Source organism: Ochotona curzoniae, unplaced genomic scaffold (assembly GCF_017591425.1).
Source record: "Ochotona curzoniae isolate NIBS_2020 unplaced genomic scaffold, NIBS_Ocur_1.0 scaffold_3835, whole genome shotgun sequence".
Lineage (NCBI taxonomy): Eukaryota > Metazoa > Chordata > Mammalia > Lagomorpha > Ochotonidae > Ochotona > Ochotona curzoniae.
In genome coordinates, this window is record NW_024467114.1 from 18,834,552 (window position 1) to 18,853,566 (window position 19,015).

General features: G+C 44.3%; 1 long non-coding RNA gene and 3 gene segments (V, D, J or C); 3 read left to right on the forward strand and 1 right to left on the reverse strand.

The window, feature by feature from the left end:
* LOC121145719 overlaps window positions 1-19,015 on the reverse strand; it is a 24,682-nt gene continuing 5,667 nt past the window's right edge. The window contains exons 2-3 of the long non-coding RNA XR_005882072.1: window positions 890-965; window positions 1-589 (exon numbers count right to left, since the gene is read on the reverse strand). This is a non-coding gene — a long non-coding RNA (uncharacterized LOC121145719). The remainder of the gene's footprint in view (window positions 590-889; window positions 966-19,015) is intronic.
* LOC121145718 lies at window positions 4,287-5,291 on the forward strand. The segment is given in 2 exon segments: window positions 4,287-4,704; window positions 4,906-5,291. Coding segments are annotated over 2 exon segments (381 nt in total).
* On the forward strand, window positions 8,556-9,914 carry LOC121145716. The segment is given in 2 exon segments: window positions 8,556-8,617; window positions 8,810-9,914. Coding segments are annotated over 2 exon segments (465 nt in total).
* Window positions 16,450-19,015, forward strand: part of LOC121145714 — a 20,193-nt gene continuing 17,627 nt past the window's right edge. Inside the window, 2 exon segments of the C gene segment in view lie at window positions 16,450-16,552; window positions 16,659-16,954. Coding sequence covers window positions 16,510-16,552; window positions 16,659-16,954 — 339 coding nt within the window.

Consider the following 19,015-nt stretch of genomic DNA (forward strand, 5'->3'; position numbering starts at 1 on the left):
GAGTATTTACAATTCCTCCTTGACTGCTTCCCATAAATCCAACGCAGGTCAAACAGAGACTAAGAAATGAGAGAAACACAACAAATCCTTTTGATATGTTGGTTTTTATTACTTTTGAAAATTGTACAAAGAGCACATGTGCATGAGTTAAAAAAACACACAAAGGAAAGGCAGAGTATTACAAAAACACACACAAATCTGAGACACAAGACAAACAAAAATTTCCATTGTGTGATTTGAAATAAAAAGGCATTTTGCTGACTAAAAATGTGTTATTTCAGTATATTGAGAAGTCTTTCGATTAGAAATACAGCATGAGACTTTTCCTCAATTATTAACAGGTCAGACTCAGTTTCACTGAAGATGGATGGACCGTTATGTCACCTCACTGGCCACAGGCAAGCAACTAAATGCGGGTGGGTATGGTACAATGTCCGTGAGGTATCAGAAATAAAGTAACTCCTTCCTAGCTGTTCATTCAAGCCAGCATTGGGTGTGACCTACTCGACTTTCCAAAGGGAGATCCCATGTCCAGTCTCTTCTCCCTTGGATGACTTAGCACAGCACCTACAGCCCACAGAGTCACCACCTTCATAGAATGAACATTGCGATAGTCATAATTAAAACAATGTCTGTCACACAATGTCTGGGAGATACACATGGATTCCTCGCTCCTTAGAGATCTGGGCTTCTAAGGTATCTCCAAATATTACAAATGTATACTGGTATGGAAAATGTTACTAAATTTTACACTAATGATACTAAAGTCATACAAATAAGACAAAAGCAGCAATAGGTTTATACGCATGTTCTTTGAACTCCACTTGAAATCTAGTTAAAGTTAATGCTCTATCTGTAGCTACTTTATTGTTCATTTTCAAACACTTACTTTCACAAAAGTAGTCCTCATAGTTCTAAAAGTGGCTTTTCACTGCCCTGCTTTGCTTCAGCTTCTTCTTCAGATCCTACGTGGTGGGGAAGGGAAAGCAGAAAGAAGTATGTCATTGTATTACAGGACTATACGCCTTCATTAAAATGACTAAATTAATGCATATGCTTATAAAACCGTATGTGAGATGCAGAGAACTACGGACTGACAGATGGAGAGAGCTTCCATCCACTGGTTTACTCCCCAAATGTCCCCAAAGAGCTGAGACAGGGCTGAGGAGAGGACAGGCGCTGGGCACTGAACTGAGGTCTCCACACGGGCGGCGGGAGCCTATTCACTCCAGCCATTATTGCTGCTTCCCAAAGTCTGTGTTATCAGGACAACTCCATCAGGAACCAATGGCAGGCATCAAAGCAGATGCTCTAAAACAGGATGTGGGCATCTTAGACACCCGGAGAAATGCCTGACCCATATTTGCAGACAAGTTTAAGTGGAAGACATGTATGTTTAAGTTTCAGAGTTTTTATAAGGGGCCAAGTTGTAATCATGTAATCTATAACCTGCACTTATCTGTCCCCATGATGTCCACTGGTAAAAATGATTCACAGAGACCAAGAAGTAGCACTGTACGCTATTCCTCCTCGTTCCCTCGGCTGACAAGCTGGCAGGAATTATAAGTGCAAATGGCATTGAACTCGTTGGAAAGGACTTTCTCTTAGGTCATTTTAACAACTGTTCCACAAGCTGAGTGTGCAAGCAGTGGGGCTTCCTGAGGCTAAGGCCGCCACCAGCGCACCACCTGCCCCCACTCCCCGGTGCTGCCCAGGACAGCATTAGTCCCACTGTCCCATTGATCCCAATCGGTGTCCCGGGAGCCTCCTGGTGTTCCCACATCGGAACTAGTCATTCTGCCGTGGAATTTCTTCTTTAAGGGCCATCACAAGGATGGAATATTAATTTTCACAAGGAAATTAAACTTGGTTATTGTGCGGATCCTTCCCACCAAAAATATATTCATACATAAATTTTATATGCATTTAAACATGTTTATTTATATATATATATATGTGAAAACTTAAGTGAGAACAGAAGAAAGACAAATTACTTTATCTCCTAAAAATACCTGTAACACACTTAAAGGTGAATATACGTAGTTCATAAAAACTGGAAAACGCAGGAAACTAACACAATTTGTAACAGATAAAACTTTCTATACCATTAGATAACATTTGGTAAAACTGAAAAATAAACATTGACATGCACATAGCTTTGGTGTATTTTTCTGTATACTGCAAGTTTTGTATAAAGAACCCATGCCTATTATCTGGCTTTACAGTGTAATTTAGAAAGGGTGTGCGTCCCACAGGCAGCATGGGAAGAGCGGTGTGAGACAAATACACAACCAGAAGTAAAGAAAGTGTTGACAGTGACACTATGCACAATTTCTTTGTTTTCAGTCTTTCATTGTTCTTCTAAAAAGCACTTATTGCTTTCATAACCAAGGAAGGGAAAGACCAGAAAATGACCTATGAGATGACCCTGGTAGCAGCCAAGGGATGCCATCAATTCACACACAAAGCGCCAGCCTCCACTCTTGCTTCCAGGGGACATTATTTTGTTATGAAAATGTCTGCCTGCATTAGAGCCAAGCACATACTTGCTACAGGACAAGCAATGGCTGAGAACCTCATGCCTCCACATTAACCTCAAGAGCATCATATAGTTCTAACGGAATCTGTGGTGAAATCAATAGACTGAGGGATGGTGGTCGCGCTTCACTTTCCAGCCCTCTGCCCTCCTGTAGTCACAGACGGGCGGCGTGGTCTAACTGCTTTCTGCATTGAAGCAGCTGCGAGAAGCAGCTCACACCCAGTCTTCCTGTTCCTGGGCTCATCTTCCACCTGTCAGACCAACAGTGTTTAAACCACAATGACCTCATTCATTGTGGAAGTCCAAGGTAAAGCTAACTGTTAATTAAAGCACTACATACACACCTCACATGTTTTACAAGAGACTTTTGGCAACAGCCTGTTGAGGGTGTTGAGTTTTCTCCCACATAAGTACCTATAGAATATGGCCAAATGGACAAAACAAATTTTTGTCACTTTGGAAAATAAACATTAATTCAAAGTGAACCTCATCTTGATTGAAAGCACCAGTAGATGGCAGTACACGTCATGGTCAAAAAGCCAAGGGACCCAGAAGTGGCAAGTTTGAAGAAGTGCTACTCTGGATGTCTTTCTTTGTTATTGATTTGAAAGGCAGAGTGACAGAGAGAGGGTGACGGAGACAGTGGATGTGTGTGATAGATCTTTCATGTGCTGATTCACTCCCCAAATACCTAAACCCGCCAGGGCTGAGCCACACTAAGGCAGAAGCCAGAAGCCACTAACTCTTGACCCCACGGAGGTGCCTAGCTCCTCGTTTCAGATCAGATTCGCTCAGATCCAGCTGTTGTGGCCCTTTGGGGAGTGAAGCAGAAGATGGATGATCTATTGACGAAGAAAAAGAAACAGAACAATAGTAAAAAAGGAGGAGGAGGAAGAGAAGGAGCAGGCAAAGGGAAGAAAGGAGAAGAAATACAATAATCTAGTTAGTCTGTGCCTAAAGCTGACCTTCCAGTGGGACAATCTGCCCTTTGGTGCTGTGCATAGAGCAAACAGCACAGCGCACCCTGACAAGGGGTGCAAGGAATGACGGGGAGGTGGAGGTGTTTGCAACGCTGAGCGGAGAGCAGGAGTCCACAGAAAGGCAGCAGGAGGGTGCGTAATGCCTGCATGGTTTGCTGCACAGCGTTTTCGGAGAAGCTAGCCGCAGAGCAGGAGGAGGCGGTCAGGGCCAGCAGTGCGCCGAGAGCTCCTCTCTGCCAGGGTACGATCTGCTACTCCTACGGCGCAGGTGCCATCGGAGGCTGTGGAGCAGTACACCCTGAATGGAGGTTTGCCAAACAAAATATAGAAAAATTGAATTCTAGATCAACAAATAACTTTTTTTTGGTTTGAATATTGCCCAAATGTTGCATTGACAGTGCACCATGTATTTATTCTGGAGTGATACAGTAAAATTTGGAACTCTAGGGAGTCACCTAACACTATTTGAGGATGATCAGAAAACTTGTAGCAAATCATCTTAAGCACACACACACACATTTATTTTGAGGGTGTCAGATGTCTTCAGCATCACTGGTCTCACTATATTAAGAAGCTGGAGTCAAAGCTTGTCAGATGTGCTCATGGAGGTTTTCCCAAAGTCTACTCACAGACATCAGTGAAGGTGGGTGAGAACAATTAGAACAACCTGTCTCGGGGCAGTTTGTGACAGCAGCACTCCCACATGAAAACTCAGCATTGCAGGGACTGAGCCCCGTGCTGGACTGCCAAGGTTGCCCGCTGCCCAGGGCAACTGGCCACCTTCCCAGCCCTGCACTCCACCTGCTTCACTCTGAGCTCTCAGCTCCTCACTCTCTACCTCTGGGAGCACTTGCGCGTAGCGGCCACAGGAGGGCACTCACGAGCACAAGTGCACTCCCAGCCAGGGTCTCTGCACTCAGCACTCAGCACTCAGCACTCAGCACTCAGGGTGCAGGGCTGAGGATCTTGTAGGACAGACCTGCCTGCTGCTGCTCCCTGCTGGGACGTCAGGCAGGACACTCAGCTCCAGCACACTTGCTGGATCCTGTCCCTTTTGAGTAGGATTACAAGCCTGAGGATTATTGGCTCCCCTTGTCATCCTTGATTCTTTCCTTCCAGGGAAGTTCTCAGAGGAGAAGGGTATGCTGTGGACTGTAGCCCTATTTGTAGCTTTCCTTGCTCCTGGTGAGTATGTTGCATGGATGATAATGGGATGAATTCTTTCCATTCTTCTTCTTCTCTTTCTCTCCATCTCTAACTCTCTCTCTCTCTCCTCCATATTCTTTTTCCCCTCTTCTCTCTTTCCCTGTCATCTGCCACAGAAGGTCATGTTGAAGAAATGTCATTTCATGTTTCTCATTATCATCATTTCTGTTGCCATTGCAGGAAGTCAAGCTTCTTCCAAACCAGAACAAACAATGACACTGGTCACCCAGTCAGCTGGGTCGTCTGTTATAATCCCTTGTATTTCTAAAGAAAGAGACATTCTGCACTGGTATAGTTTCAAGGATGGAGAGACCCCACAAGGCCTTCTCTACTATAAGTTCTCTAGCTCCTCTTTTGAAGTAGATTCAGGAGTTAATCCAAACAAATATTATGCTTACGACGACCCAGGCAGCACCTGTAACCTTGTACTGCAAAACCTAGAGAAAAGTGATTCTGGAGTGTATTTCTGTGCCATCTGGGTTAGCACAGTGGTTCAGACCTGCCCAGAGCCACACTGAAAATTCTGCTTGTGGTTGTCGCTTGCATATAGATAGGTTGCTTCCCTCCCATCCACCCACTTCCTGCTCCTCACTCCACTGACAGTACTCTTAACAAAGGTAAACTCTGAGTTAAACCCTAACCCCTTGCTTACAGCCCCCTCCCTCTCAGTAGCTTCCCCCTGCCTCAGAACCCTCACCCTTGTACTGTCTGCCCTGGGTTTTCCTAATCTCCCAACTCCAGGCCTCGGCCCAGCAGGGCAGAATACAGCTGAGTTCTTCCTGTTGGTTGTGGTCGTGTCTAGAGACCAATCCTTACAGATGTCATCCAGCAAGGTGACATGCATTGGTTTAGTCTCCATGTCGGAAAATACTGGGCTGCAATCTACTTCTCTCGAAGCATAATGAGCCCTGGAATCCTTACAGATTCTGATAGGATGGCACACAAATTGAGATCTATGTGGGGGCACAGCGAGATGGCTGGTAGCACTTGAATACTTTTAATATATACCGAAGACTTCACAACATTTGTGGAAAACTGCAAGATATAAGTTTACTTTGTTGTAACAAATTTGAAACCCATTCACAGTTTTCCATAATATTCATTCCATAAATGTATATTTTGGAAATTAATATTTCCATTTTGAGAGCTTTTTAAGGTCATTCGCTGACATGTAAATTTTTACAAATTTATAGTTCCAGAATTTGATGAGCTCTCAGGATGATATTTCTACTTATTATATTCTCTTGATATTTACTTTATGGATATGTCTAGAGACATTTTTATGAAGCAACTACCGCAGGGATGGGTGCTCACTTTCTGGAGCTACTGTGGTAACCCTGTGGCCTAAATGACCCCATTTACTCATTGTTCTTATAGAACATTGACTTTTCTTTTTGATCTGGAAGAGTCTTAAACATCATGTTGGAGGTGAGGTCTGTTATCTGATATTAGTCTGTGGTTCCATCGTGTGGGAAGCTGCAGTCTATGATAACCTTGTTCTATAGAGTGCTGGTTACTGTCCCAACTGCTCCACTTGGGATCCAATCTCCTGCTCATGGGCTGGACAAGGCAGTGAATGATGAACCAAGTGTTTGCACTCCTGTCAATCCATGGAAGACCCACACGGAGTTGCTGGCTCCTGGGTTCAGCGCATCCCAACCCCAGCTGTTGAGGCCATCTGGGGAGTTATCAAAGCATGGACATTTTCTCTCTTTCTGTCTTTCCCTCTCTCACTATAATTCTGACTTTCAAGTGAATGAATAAATCAGTGAAAAAGGAAAGGAAACTTGATTCTCTGAGAATATTTTGGATTTATATGAACAACTACAACATTTTCACTAAGGCTGCTTTTTATTTTTTTTTTCACCCAGGCAGAGAGAAGGTTTATTCGAAACACTTCACAAGGCACTCATAAACATAAATTCCAAGATTTGCTGTTTCCAGTTTTACATCTAACACTCTACTTCTAGATGATACAGTGACAGTTACACAGTATCTGTTTCTATATAGAGCTGTTATTACCCAAAGATGACATCTGGAATTGATATTTTCTTTGCTGAATTGAATGTGCAACTTCATCCCAACCTAGAGTGTTGCCTGCAGGTGTCTTTGTGTCCAATGACTCTGTAAGCACAGGGTTCTAATGTCAAACACTGCACTCTTTCTTCAGAGCAGCTTACAGTTCCTCTTATTTTCTGGGGAGTGGAATTTATTGCTTTGTTTTAAGAACTTTCTACTCCAGTGTGATGGCAATGTTCTACTTGCTCATTGTTTCAAAAAATATTTCTTTATTTACTTTTTTAAAGTCAGAGCCACAGAGAGGGGGAGATGGAGAGAAAGAGAGAGAGAAAGAATCTTCCATCTGTTGGGCTACTCTCCAGATAGACACAATGGCTGGGGAGGGACCTGAGGTCAAAAAGTTCATCTAGGTCTGACAGAGGGTACAGGAACTCAAACACTGGGCTCATCTTCTGCTGTGTTTCCAGGTCATTGGCTGGGAGCTGATCACAAGCAGAGATGCTGGGACACAAACAGGCACCAGATGCAGCTATCACAGGCATTGGCTTTATTCACTCTGTCAGAAAGTGGGCCTGTGAGCCTTGTCCCAGCAAGGGTTTCCTAGTATCCCAAACTCTTGTGCTTCCCTCTGCTTCGGACAAGGGTATATTGCATTCAGAGCTGTTCACAGAGCAGTGTCTCGTTCCTCCCATGGGGCTCAGCAGAAAAAAAGGGAGACCCACAGATATGAACTTTGCTCATTTCCCAACTGTCACGGCTACAGCAAATACATTACGTGAAAAAAGGGCAAAGCAATGATGGAAGTAGAATATGATTTTATGTTTTACTGAGTCCTTCTAACAAAGACAATTACATTCTGCACATGTGCCACTTAAATGCTAGCAGCATTTCACTCTACTTGTTATGCTCCTATCTGTCTACCTGTTACCCACAAACCAGTTGTAAACACCGGTGCACATTCTGAATGGAGGATTGCCAAACAAAATAGTGTACATTTGAATTCTAGATCAACAACAAATGTGGACTATCATTTAGTTTCAATGTATGTAAATATTGTGTGACACAGCACTGTGAATTTATTCTTGGGTGGTATAGTAAAATTTAGAACGCTATCCTAGGGGGTCACCTAACAGTGTTTGAGGATGATCAGAAAACTTGTAGCAAATCATCTTAAGCACACACACACACACACACACACACACACACACACTTATTTTGAGGGTGTCAGATGTCTTCAGCATCACTGGTCTCACTATATTAAGAAGCTGGAGTCAAAGCTTGTCAGATGTGCCCATGGAGGTTTTCCCAAAGTCTACTCACAGACATCAGTGAAGGTGGGTGAGAACAATTAGAACAACCTGTCTCAGGGCAGTTTGTGACAGCAGCACTCCCACGTGAAAACTCAGCATTGCAGGGACTGAGCCCCATGCTGGACTGCTCAGACTATCCGCTGCCCAGGGCAACTGGCCACCTTCCCAGCCCTGCACTCCACCTGCTTCACTCTGAGCTCTCAGCTCCTCACTCTCTACCTCTGGGAGCACTTGCACGCAGCGGCCACAGGAGGGCACTCACGAGCACAAGTGCACTCCCAGCCAGGGTCTCTGCACTCAGCACTCATCACTCAGCACTCAGCACTCAGGGTGCAGGGCTGAGGATCTTGTAAGACAGACCTGCCTGCTGCTGCTCCCTGCTGGGACGTCAGGCAGGACGCCCAGCTCCAGCACACTTGCTGGATCCTGTCCTTTTTGAGTAGGATTACAAGCCTGAGGATTATTGGCTCCCCTTGTCATCCTTGATTCTTTCCTTCCAGGGAAGTTCTCAGAGAAGGGTATGCTGTGGACTGTAGCCCTATTTGTAGCTTTCCTTGCTCCTGGTGAGTATGTTGCATAGATGCTAAAAGATTTGATTCTTTCCCTTCTCTCTCTCTTTCTCTCTCTCTCTCTCTAACTCTATTCTCCACATTCTCTTTCTTCTCTCTCCTCTCTCCCTCTCATCAGCCACAGGAGCTCATGCTACAGGACTATCTTCATTTTTCTCATTATTATCATTTCTGTTGCCATTGCAGGAAGTCAAGCTTCTTCCAAACCAGAAGAAACAATGAGAATGGTTACCCAGTCAGCTGGGTCGTCTGTTATAATCACTTGTGGGATTTCTCAACAAAGCAGCTATATCCACTGGTACCGTTTCAAGGATGGAGAGGCCCCACAACGCCTTCTCTACTATGACTTCATTAAGTCTTCTTTTGTAATGGATTCAGGAGTCAGTCCAAGCAAATATCATGCCTACGAACACACTGGAAAGAGCTGTAAATTTGTAGTACAAAATCTAGAAGAAAGTGATTCTGGAATGTATTACTGTGCCACCTTCTTAGCACAGTGGTTCAGACCTGCCCAGAACTACACTGAAAATGTTGCTTGTGGTTGTTCCTGGTATCCACATAGACCACCCCCACATTACCTCTTGCTCCTCTCTCACTGTGCTCTGTAAAAAGCACCTCACAGTTCACCACCTAACACCAAGCCTACTGCCCACTCCCCTCTCAGTGGCTTCCCTTTGGCCTCAGAACCTCATGCTTGCACCCTCTGCCCCAGGAGTTTCCTAAGGACCAAAAGCCCATCGCCAAGTTGTTAGCTCAGCAGGCTAGCACCCGGCTGAGTTCTTTCTCACCCCCCCGCCCCCTTAGCTGGAAAGTTACTATTTCATCTGATTGTAGGTTGGGCAAGCTCTCCTAGTTGGTTTGTTAGGAGAAACATTTCATCTCCTGGAATACTGTATCCAGGGAGCAAGTTTATGAAATCTGTGCATTTAAGCTTCCAGATTAGTGAAATATTGCAGTCATTCCAAAGGTTCCAATGAATAAGGAAACAAACGCTCAGGGATGTATCACTTAGTTGTCTTGAATCTTCACATTTTGGCACATTTGCCTCATTTTATATGACTGTTATTACTGATGCAGCTGAAGACTCTGAGTTTATAATCCCAACCCCATTCTTCCTCTTCTCTTCCCATGGGAACCAGCAACTTGAACTTGGTGCCCTTGTCTCTCTCATGCTGCAGGTGCTTGTATTCACAAGTAATGCACAGTTTCATCCTGCTTTAAAACTTAGCAAACGAGGGCCTGGCAGCATGGCCTAGCGGCTAAAGTCCTCGCTTTGAATGCACCAGGATCCCATATGAGGGTTGGTTCTAATCCTGGCAGCTTCACTTCTCACCCAACTCCCTGCTTGTGGCCTGGGAAAGCAGTTGAGGACAACCCAATGCTTTGGGACCCTGCACCCGTGTGGGCGACCTGGAAGAGGTTCCTGGTTCCTGGCTTCGGATCGGCACAGCACCGGCAATAGCGATCACTTGGGGAGTGAATCATCGGATGAAAATTTTCCTCTCTGTCTCTCCTCCTCTCTTATATCTGACACTGTAATAAAAATAAATAAATCTTATAAAAAAACTTACCAAATGAATTGCTATTTCCATTTATTCACATTTTTCCTGTACTTCACAATGTAGCATTATATACTTACTCTTAATATTCATGGTTTAGGATTACTAATTGTTTATGTGCTCATCTAGATGAATATCTATCATGATCAACATTCTATTGTGAATAGTTGGGATTCAAACTAGCATTTATATAGGATTTCAATATTGCAGGCAGGGGCTTAACCTAGCAAGCTCAAAGCTGGCCCCTCTATAAACTTTTAAAGAGATCCTCAAAGAACGGTATCTCTTTCATGAAAACCACCACAATCTTGTGTTTCTAGTATTGTCATGGCCCTACCCTAATGTACTGTCTGCAGTGTGGCTCCAGACTGGCTCAGCTGGCTCCAGGAGATAGCTTTATTTACCTGGCCTATTGTTACTGCTTTAGACTGCTGTTTAAAATAGATTTATTTACCTGAAAGCCATGAGTTACAGAGAGAAATATGGGAAGAGAGAGACAGAGATAGAGAGAGAAAGCAAAGAGAGATCTTCCATTTGCTAATTTACTCCCCAAATGGCCGTAACTGATGGGGTAGGCCCAGGACAGACCAGAGCCAAGAGCCTGGAATTTCTGGATCTCCCACAGGAGTGCCAGGGTCCAAGCACTAGGGTCTTCCACTCAACCATTCCTTTTTCATCCATTCTTACGTCCTACAAACAAGTGAGGAGACAGGTTAACCAGCTGCTCCACTTCTGATTAATTACTGGAAAGTCCCCGGGAAGACACAGATGGTTTCCTAATCACTTGAGCTCCTGCCACTCATGTGAGAGATCTAGACTGAATTCCTGGTTCCTGGCTGTGGGCTGAACCAGCCTTGCTGCTGGGGAAGAACATCTCTCTATCTCCCTCTCCTTTAAAATATTCAAGTAAATAAGTCTTTGATCAAAAGGTAAGGTAGCCATGCTGTGCTCTGGGAGCTTGAGAATGCTAAGGGAGCAGTTAGAGAAGAGGCTGAGGCCTGGACACAAAAGTCCAAGGGGAGGGAAGCAGTAGGGGGCGCTACTAGAAAACAATTGGAGGGGCCAGCACCGTGGCATAGTTAGTTAAGGACCAGCTGCAATACCAGTACCCTAACTAGGCACCAATTCAAGCTCTGGGTGCCTCACTTCCACTACAGCTCCCTGCTAATGCGCCTAAGAAAGTGATGGAGGTTGTCCCAAGTACTTGGGACCCTGCCACCCATGAAGAAGCACCAGATGAAGTTCCTGGCTTCCAGCTATGGTGTAGACCAGCCAGCCACCTGCGACATTTATGAGTCATCCACAGGATGGAAGATATTGTGCGAACATCTCTCCTCTTTCCCTCCTCCCCTCCCTGCTTCTGTTACTCTCTTCTCTCTGACTGCCTTCCAGATAATATCTTTAATAGTTGTTCCCCAAGACAGAAAGTAAGCATTGGGGGAAGGAGGACATTCCTTCTGGCCTGCACACATTCAGTTTGAGATCCTATGTCTGGTGAACGCAGATGAAGATGTTGGGTCATCCAGTGGATATGAACATGGGGGCTCAGGAGACCAATGTGGGATGGAGATGGAGGCACAATATTCCCCATTGTTGCTATCCCAGAAGCCCCCAGCCCTGATATATCAGAAGCCATGAACATCAAAGGACTATTCAGAGGAGCGAACGTGAGAAGAACTTTGGAAAACAACTGCTTTTAAAGGATGTGTTTAGGAAGAGCAGTCTGTAAACATACTATGGGACAGATAAAATATCTTGGATTAGGAAAAAGCAACAGGCCATAAAAATTAAAGAATCCAAAATGTCTCCAACTGTCCTTTTACCATCTGCAAATGAACTGGTGAGTTTGTTGTTATAATCTGACTAATGCTTATCAGGACAACTCAGAAACCTCAGAAATGGCATGGCATGGCATGCTGGCCTCTGCTTGACCTGCTTCTGCCCTGACAGACCTGAGCTGTCTGCCTTGCCTTAGGGACAAAGACTGAGTAGAAAAGATGCAGCTGCTGGTCTTGCTGACAGGCTCATGGGTATTGTAGTTTTTATCTTGGGCAAAACTCTGGGTTTCTCCTGTGAGCATCCTTAACAGCATGTTCTGAGGCATGCATTTGGTGAGGTGGTTTATCTGCTGCTTGATGTCTGCATCCCAAACTGGAGTGGAGGGGTTTGATATCTGGCTCCACATGCCACTCCAGATCCCTGGGGGTGCGCACCCCAAAGGTCATCAGAGGACGACACAGTGCTTGGGTCCCAACACCCACAGGGAGGCCTGGATGGAGATCCCAGCTCCTGACTTCAGCCTGGTCCAGCGTTGGCTATTGCAGGCATTTCACAAGTGAAGCAAAGAGTGGCTTATTTCTTTTTCTCTCTCTCTCCCCAAAGTAAGAATATTTTAAAATCAGCATGTTCCACTTATGAATTGAAAGTTTCAGTGAACTGCTCCTCATAATGCTTAAGTGTATAATGAAAAACACAAGGATCCACACTGTGAGATTGTTGCAGTGAGCAGAAAGACGAAGATCATTTAGGAAGAAAATGTCTAACAAATAGAAATGATGAGTTACACATTTTCTATGTCAAAAGTTAATGTTTGCGAAACATAGAAAATGATACTTAGAGAAAATGTTCACCAAGTTACTTTTAGGCAGATAGAAACCCTTCTCATTTCTGTGGAAGTTAAGGCACCTCCCAGTTGCTCACATTCATGCAAAGAGCTCCATGGAGCCCACCACCCTGCTCTGAGCTGTGCCGGGTGGACATGAGGCCTGGTAGTGAGTCTGTCTGCAGCCAGCACTGAAGGCCCAAGCAACAGCAGGACGCACCACTTCCTTCTCTACCCTCAACTGAGGCCCCGCCCTCCTGCCCCTGACCTAGGCGTCTGGCCACCAGGTCCTCACTTGGCTGCCTGCCCTGAGGACACGGCCATCAGACAGGATGTCACCGCTGGAAGCATTTGCCTTCTTCTCCTTCTTGGCTTGTGAGTCAGTCTGGCCGCTTCAGTCTAGAGGAGTGGCTAAAGCAATTCTTTAATATCTCTTTTTCTCTGTTCAGAATTTCACTGTACATTCTCATCTTTTACTTACAGCTGGACTTGGATTATCAAATGTGGAGCAGTCACAGATATCTGTAACTGCAAAGGTAACGAGAAGTGCTGTCATATTTTGCAAGGTATCAAGTACAACATTTGACACTGAAACCATTTACTGGTACAGGCAGAAATCAGATCAAACTTTGGAACACCTGATTCAGATTGCCTCAATAAAATCCCCAGTATACACCAGTTTCAGTGGGAAGCGTAACAAAGCTGAAGCAAAAAAGGATTCTCAAACTTCCTCTTCAACCCTGACCATCAACTTCCTAGAAAAAGACGATACAGCCACTTACTACTGTGCTGGCTGGTCTCACAGTACTTGAACTATTACAACATTCTGCACAAGATCTGTGCCCACCACATCCTTCCCAAGAGAAGCAAGTACTTCAGCTCCCTGGCTGGCCTTCTAACCTCAGGCCTGCTTTCTCTGAAGATCTTTCTAGGCTTTCTAGGAAACCATCATGTCATGTGCCCACACAACAGTTCCCGGTTCACATTACCCAGGCACTGGGCTTCACCATCTGCACTTGACATTATGTTTCCTAATGACTTGATGACTGAGAGGTGACTGCTGTGCTTTCCATCAACTCACCATCTACAGACATGAGCCAGTGGCCAGGGAAAGGCTGTGATGGAATCACGGAGAGATCTATCACCACAGTGACAGGGAATCTTGCCTATTACTGCCCTGGATCAAGGCGAGCCCTCTGTCACACAACAGCCCTTGGCCTATTTTCTGTTAAACACATGAAAGCTTAGAGTTGAAGCTTAATGATCTGCTGAAGTCAAGGAATCGTGCTTTTTGAGCTGAACAGTTTCAGGGTTGCAACTGGAGGCAGAGCAAGGTTCCTTTTCCTGGGATTTAGGGGAATTGGATTCTGTCCACATGGCATGTGTAGAAGAGACCTCTGAATCAAGAGGGTGTTAGATGAGGGTGGCATATGGGGCTAACCTTTCATTCTGCCCTTGATAGAAGAAAGAACAACAGGTACATTTAGGTTGGGACGTGTTTAGTGGGGGACATTCTCTATTAATGCTGATCATTCTTTTCTAATGTTAGCACTCTTAACCCACACCTCTTTAACAGTTTGTTCTATTTTTCTCCTCAAGCACATCTGATGGAAGACCAAAGTAAAATACGAATGTGGCTGGGCCAACAGTCAAGCCCCACAGTTGGTATGGCAGAAAAGGGTAGGGTCTAGATAGCCTGACTTGGCTTAAATGTTAAACCAATTGCTTCTTAAGCACAGGAAGGCAAAGGAACAACACATTTATCCTAATTAAGCACAGAAAATCTACTTCTATAAAGGATTCTGTATTCTGAAGCATGGCTTGGGCAGTTAGGTATGTTCAAAGGATGACAAAGATATTATTTAATTGGCAGTTGACTTTTTCTAAAAAAGCAAGAATATTTTTATTTTCAATTTGTGTAATAACGCATGCAATGAGCTTTTAAGAACTATAGCAATATCTTTATAAGCTATATATGTCGTATATACATATATATGTATATGTTTTTATACATGTATATAGAGAGATATATAATCGAAAATCAGATATTACAAATAAAAAGAGAGAAAAAACGAAAGAGGGAGACATCCTATCTATTGGTTCATTGCTCAGATAGTTGCAATGGCTGGAGTTGAGCTGATCCAAAACCAGGGGCTAGGAGCTATCTCTGGGTCTCCAACGTGCATACAAGATTCCAAGGAATTGGGACACCATCCACTGCTTTCCTAGTCCATGAGCAGGGAGCTGGTGCAGAAGTGAAGCAGCCGAGACACAAAGCAATGCACACATTGGATGGTGCTGTTGGCAAGTGGAGCATTGTCCTGGTGAGCCACTTCATCAGCCCTTTTTAAATTTCTTTTTTACAAGTAGTATTGTGTGGGAGATCGCCCCTGGATATCGATGCCCTGTACCCGCAAGGGAGACCTGGATAAAACTCCTGGCTCCTGGCTTTGCTCTGGCCGAGCCCTAGTCATTGGGGACATTTGGGGAGAGAACCAGTAGATAGAAAATCTCTTTTTCTCTCTCTCTTTCTCTCTCCCTTTCTCTCTCTCTCCCTTTCTCTCTCCCTTTCTCTATAATTCTGCCATTCAAATAAATAAATTTTTTAATATAGAAAAAGACCTTAAAATGTATTTTTTTATAAATAAGATGGTAGAATAGGGTAAGGATACATTTAGACAGACAGATAATCATTAGCCAGGGTGAAGCCGAGGCTGGGATCCCAGGAAATATAAGAGGACAGGTTGACAGCAGAGACCCATGGGCACACAATAGCAGCACAAACAGGGGAGCAGTATTGCAGTAATCATATATTCTAGCTGTGGTCAGCAGTTGGCAATTGGTGCTCCACATGTAGTGAAGTATAAAAGGGAATTCACCAGAAGTTCAGGAGGCAAACCCAGGCATAAAACCACCTGTCCTGCTGATTTGCTTGACTGGATCACAAACAGAGACGCAGAACCCACACAGGCAGGAGCACGGTGGATTTCATGGCTCAGACCCCTACCAGTGCCATTTCATTACATATTAAGCAACAAAGACTTTAAAATATTCCTCTATGTGACATATGTTAGTAAGACAGGTCCAAGGCAAGGAGAAATAAAAGCCAAGTTCTCAGACTGCTCTGTCACACCAGTTGGCACCTGCAGTCTCGCCCCTTCTTGGAGGCATAGCCACAAAAATGAAATTGACTAAAACAAAAGCACATACATAATACTCCGTGCTTATGCTGATAATGACCATGAGATCTTTCCCCATTCAATTTTTGTTTTGTTTTGTTCTGTGGCAGGAAATGGTCAGGTTTCATCTCTGAGTCTTGAATCAACAGGTCATCAAAGAAAGATAGACGTGGGAACAAACACAGCACCTGCTTCATATGTTCCTTCATATTCCCAGTGCAGTGTTTCCACAGCACGGAAGGAACTGCAGGATGAATGGGGGAGCAGCAGGAGAACCACCCCGTCTCACTCCCAGATGCACACATTCACACTGGGGATTTCTTCCCAGATAGTCAAGCTATTGCCAAATCTGCCCAGCACACATGAGGTACAGGAAACCTCAGATCTGCTCATAACTCTAGCAAATCTTGAAAAAACACGAGGGAACCACATGACCCTGCACCCCTTCTGAGACACCAGAACAACTTCCTGCCGTTGACTTGACTTAGAGCTAACAAGGTCCTCATTCTCTTTTCTTCTTCCTGGGGACCCAGCCTGGCAGGCAGCATGCCATTCCTGAAAGCACTCCTTGTGTCCTCCTTCTGGGCCTGTGAGTTTCCCCCAATCATTTCATCCTCCAGGAGAAACTCACGCCCTTCTTTTCTGGTGCTTCTTGTGTCTCATTTGTTCTTAGAATTTCTCTTCTTTGCTTGCAGTTGGACTTGGGCAGTTGCAGCAACCCATGCTGTTAATTTCCAGAACAGCAGACCGGAGTGCCCACATATCCTGTAAGGTGTCCACCCAGAATTTTGATGATGAAGTCATATTCTGGTATTTGCAGAAACCAAATCAAGGCATAGAGCACATACTCTACATCTGGAAAAGTCGCATTGGTGATGAGAGCCATAAATTTGAGGCTAGTAAAAATTCAGATACTTCAACAACAGACCTGAAAATAAATTTCTTAGAAAAAGGAGATGAGGCCATGTACTACTGTGCTGTATACCACTGGGTAGACACAACATTAGAGTTATCAAGATAAGCTTTACAAGAATCATCTCTATGTCTGTGCCTTCCCACATCCTTCTACATGTGAGCAACCACAACCGACTGCACTCCCTAGCACCCGGCCTGAGCTCCCCTCCCTGTAACACTTCTGCAACTCTCTAGGAAGACATCTAGGATTCTGCTTTCCTTTGGTGCTCCATATGGTGTTAGCAATCCTGGTCCAAACGAAGAATGACTTGGCACTTTGGGGATTCTGAAAACAGAAGTGGATGGACAGAATCAGTGTATAAGGTCCATTTGGCATCCTCTAAATGCCAATCAATAGGTGGGAGCCACAGATCAAAACAAGGAGGAGGCAGTTCCATTTCTATAGGACAGTGTTTTTTGTGTCTAATTTCTGGAGAGAAATAGTGAGTTAATATTTAATCTTGGGCCCAGCATGGTAGCGTAGTAGCTGGAGTCCTTACCTTGAATGCACCAGGTTATCAAACAGGTGCAGGTTCTAATCCCGAAGGTCCCACTTCCCACCCATTTCCCTATTTTTTTTCCTGAGAAGGCAGTCAAGGACTGCCCAAAGCCTTGGGATCCTGCACTTGCGTGGGAGACCTGGAAGAAGCTCCTGGCTAATAGCTTTGCATCAGTGCAACTCCAGCCATTGCAGCTGTTTGGGGAGTGAATCAGTGGACAGCTCCTCTTCTCTGTCTCTCCTTCTCTATGTATATCTGACTTTCCAATAAAAATAAATAAATCTTAAGAAAATATTTAATCTCAATGAGTCTGAAATGATGGCATATCTACAAATTAATGATGAGACAACATATTACATAGCCTATGCATGTGCAAGTCTACTTTATGTTATAAAATCTATAATGAGTGCAAAACTCTGCTAGTTACTTTTATGTTGCTGAAAAGCATAGGTCTTTTTCCCACTATCTTGATCAAGAAATTCCCAGGTAATCCACAGGAAGATGTCATGTCCTTCTATCAGTAGGGCCACACTGGTACTGAAATATTAAATATAGGTGAACATGCAGTGGGAAGGGAAATGGAGTTAATTGAAAGTCACTACTTCTGTACATACTCCCAACCTCATAGATAGGAAGTGCTCTCCTGTGCATGGTGCTAGGTTCCCTGATCTGGTGTGTAGGGGGAGAGGTGGTCCTAAGGAATGGAGGTGGACAGATAAATTAGATCTGCCTCCTCAGCATTGTGTATGGAATCCACCTGCCCACTTCTTGTTTCCCTGACACAAGCTCAGAACAAACTGCCTCCTGCCACAAACTGAACCCTGCTAGCCACAGCATCCTGGTTTCTCTACTTCTCTTGGGCACAAGAGTCTGGCAGGAGCATATCAGTGCAAGGAACTAATATTTTCTCCCTCTGGCATTGGGGTTGCTCCTAATCATTTCATTCTGTATTACAGATGGAAAAAGCTTTTACTGCACACTTCATTATCACTCAGATGTTCATAAAGATTTATTTTCTCTACTTACACTTGTTCATGGAGGGTAAAATTTGGCACAAATCTAAAACATCAACATCCAGGACAAAAGGATGTTTTTACCATCTTGCAAAATCCAGGCAGGGTTCTCAAAATGAGGTCACCACTCCCACCAGCTGAAACTACCATCAGTTTCAGCAACACTTGATCTCTTTCCTTGACAATGGTACCTGCTTGTGTCCAGTAGCTGCTGCGGCTAGCAAGGACAGCTACTACTCCTTTCAACTTTGAAAATAAATTTCATAAAGATACATATGAAGCCACATGCTAATGTTCCCGCCAAGCCAAATCATCTAGGCTTGCACTCTTCTTGGGTCTCAGCAGGATGTCACTGCTGGAAGCATTCATCTTCTCCTTCCTCTGGGATCACAGCTGCTCCCCAATCATTCCTGCAAGCATCACTACATAGAAGGTGTTCGCAAGAGTTTTTGCTTTATTGCCTAGCTAGCTTTGACATTCAACCTGGAAATTACCTGAAATACTAATTTTTAAAGTGTTATAGGATATAAGCATCCAAATACTATGCAGGGTGACTGCAAGTCCCTCTTCTGCTTAAAGCACATG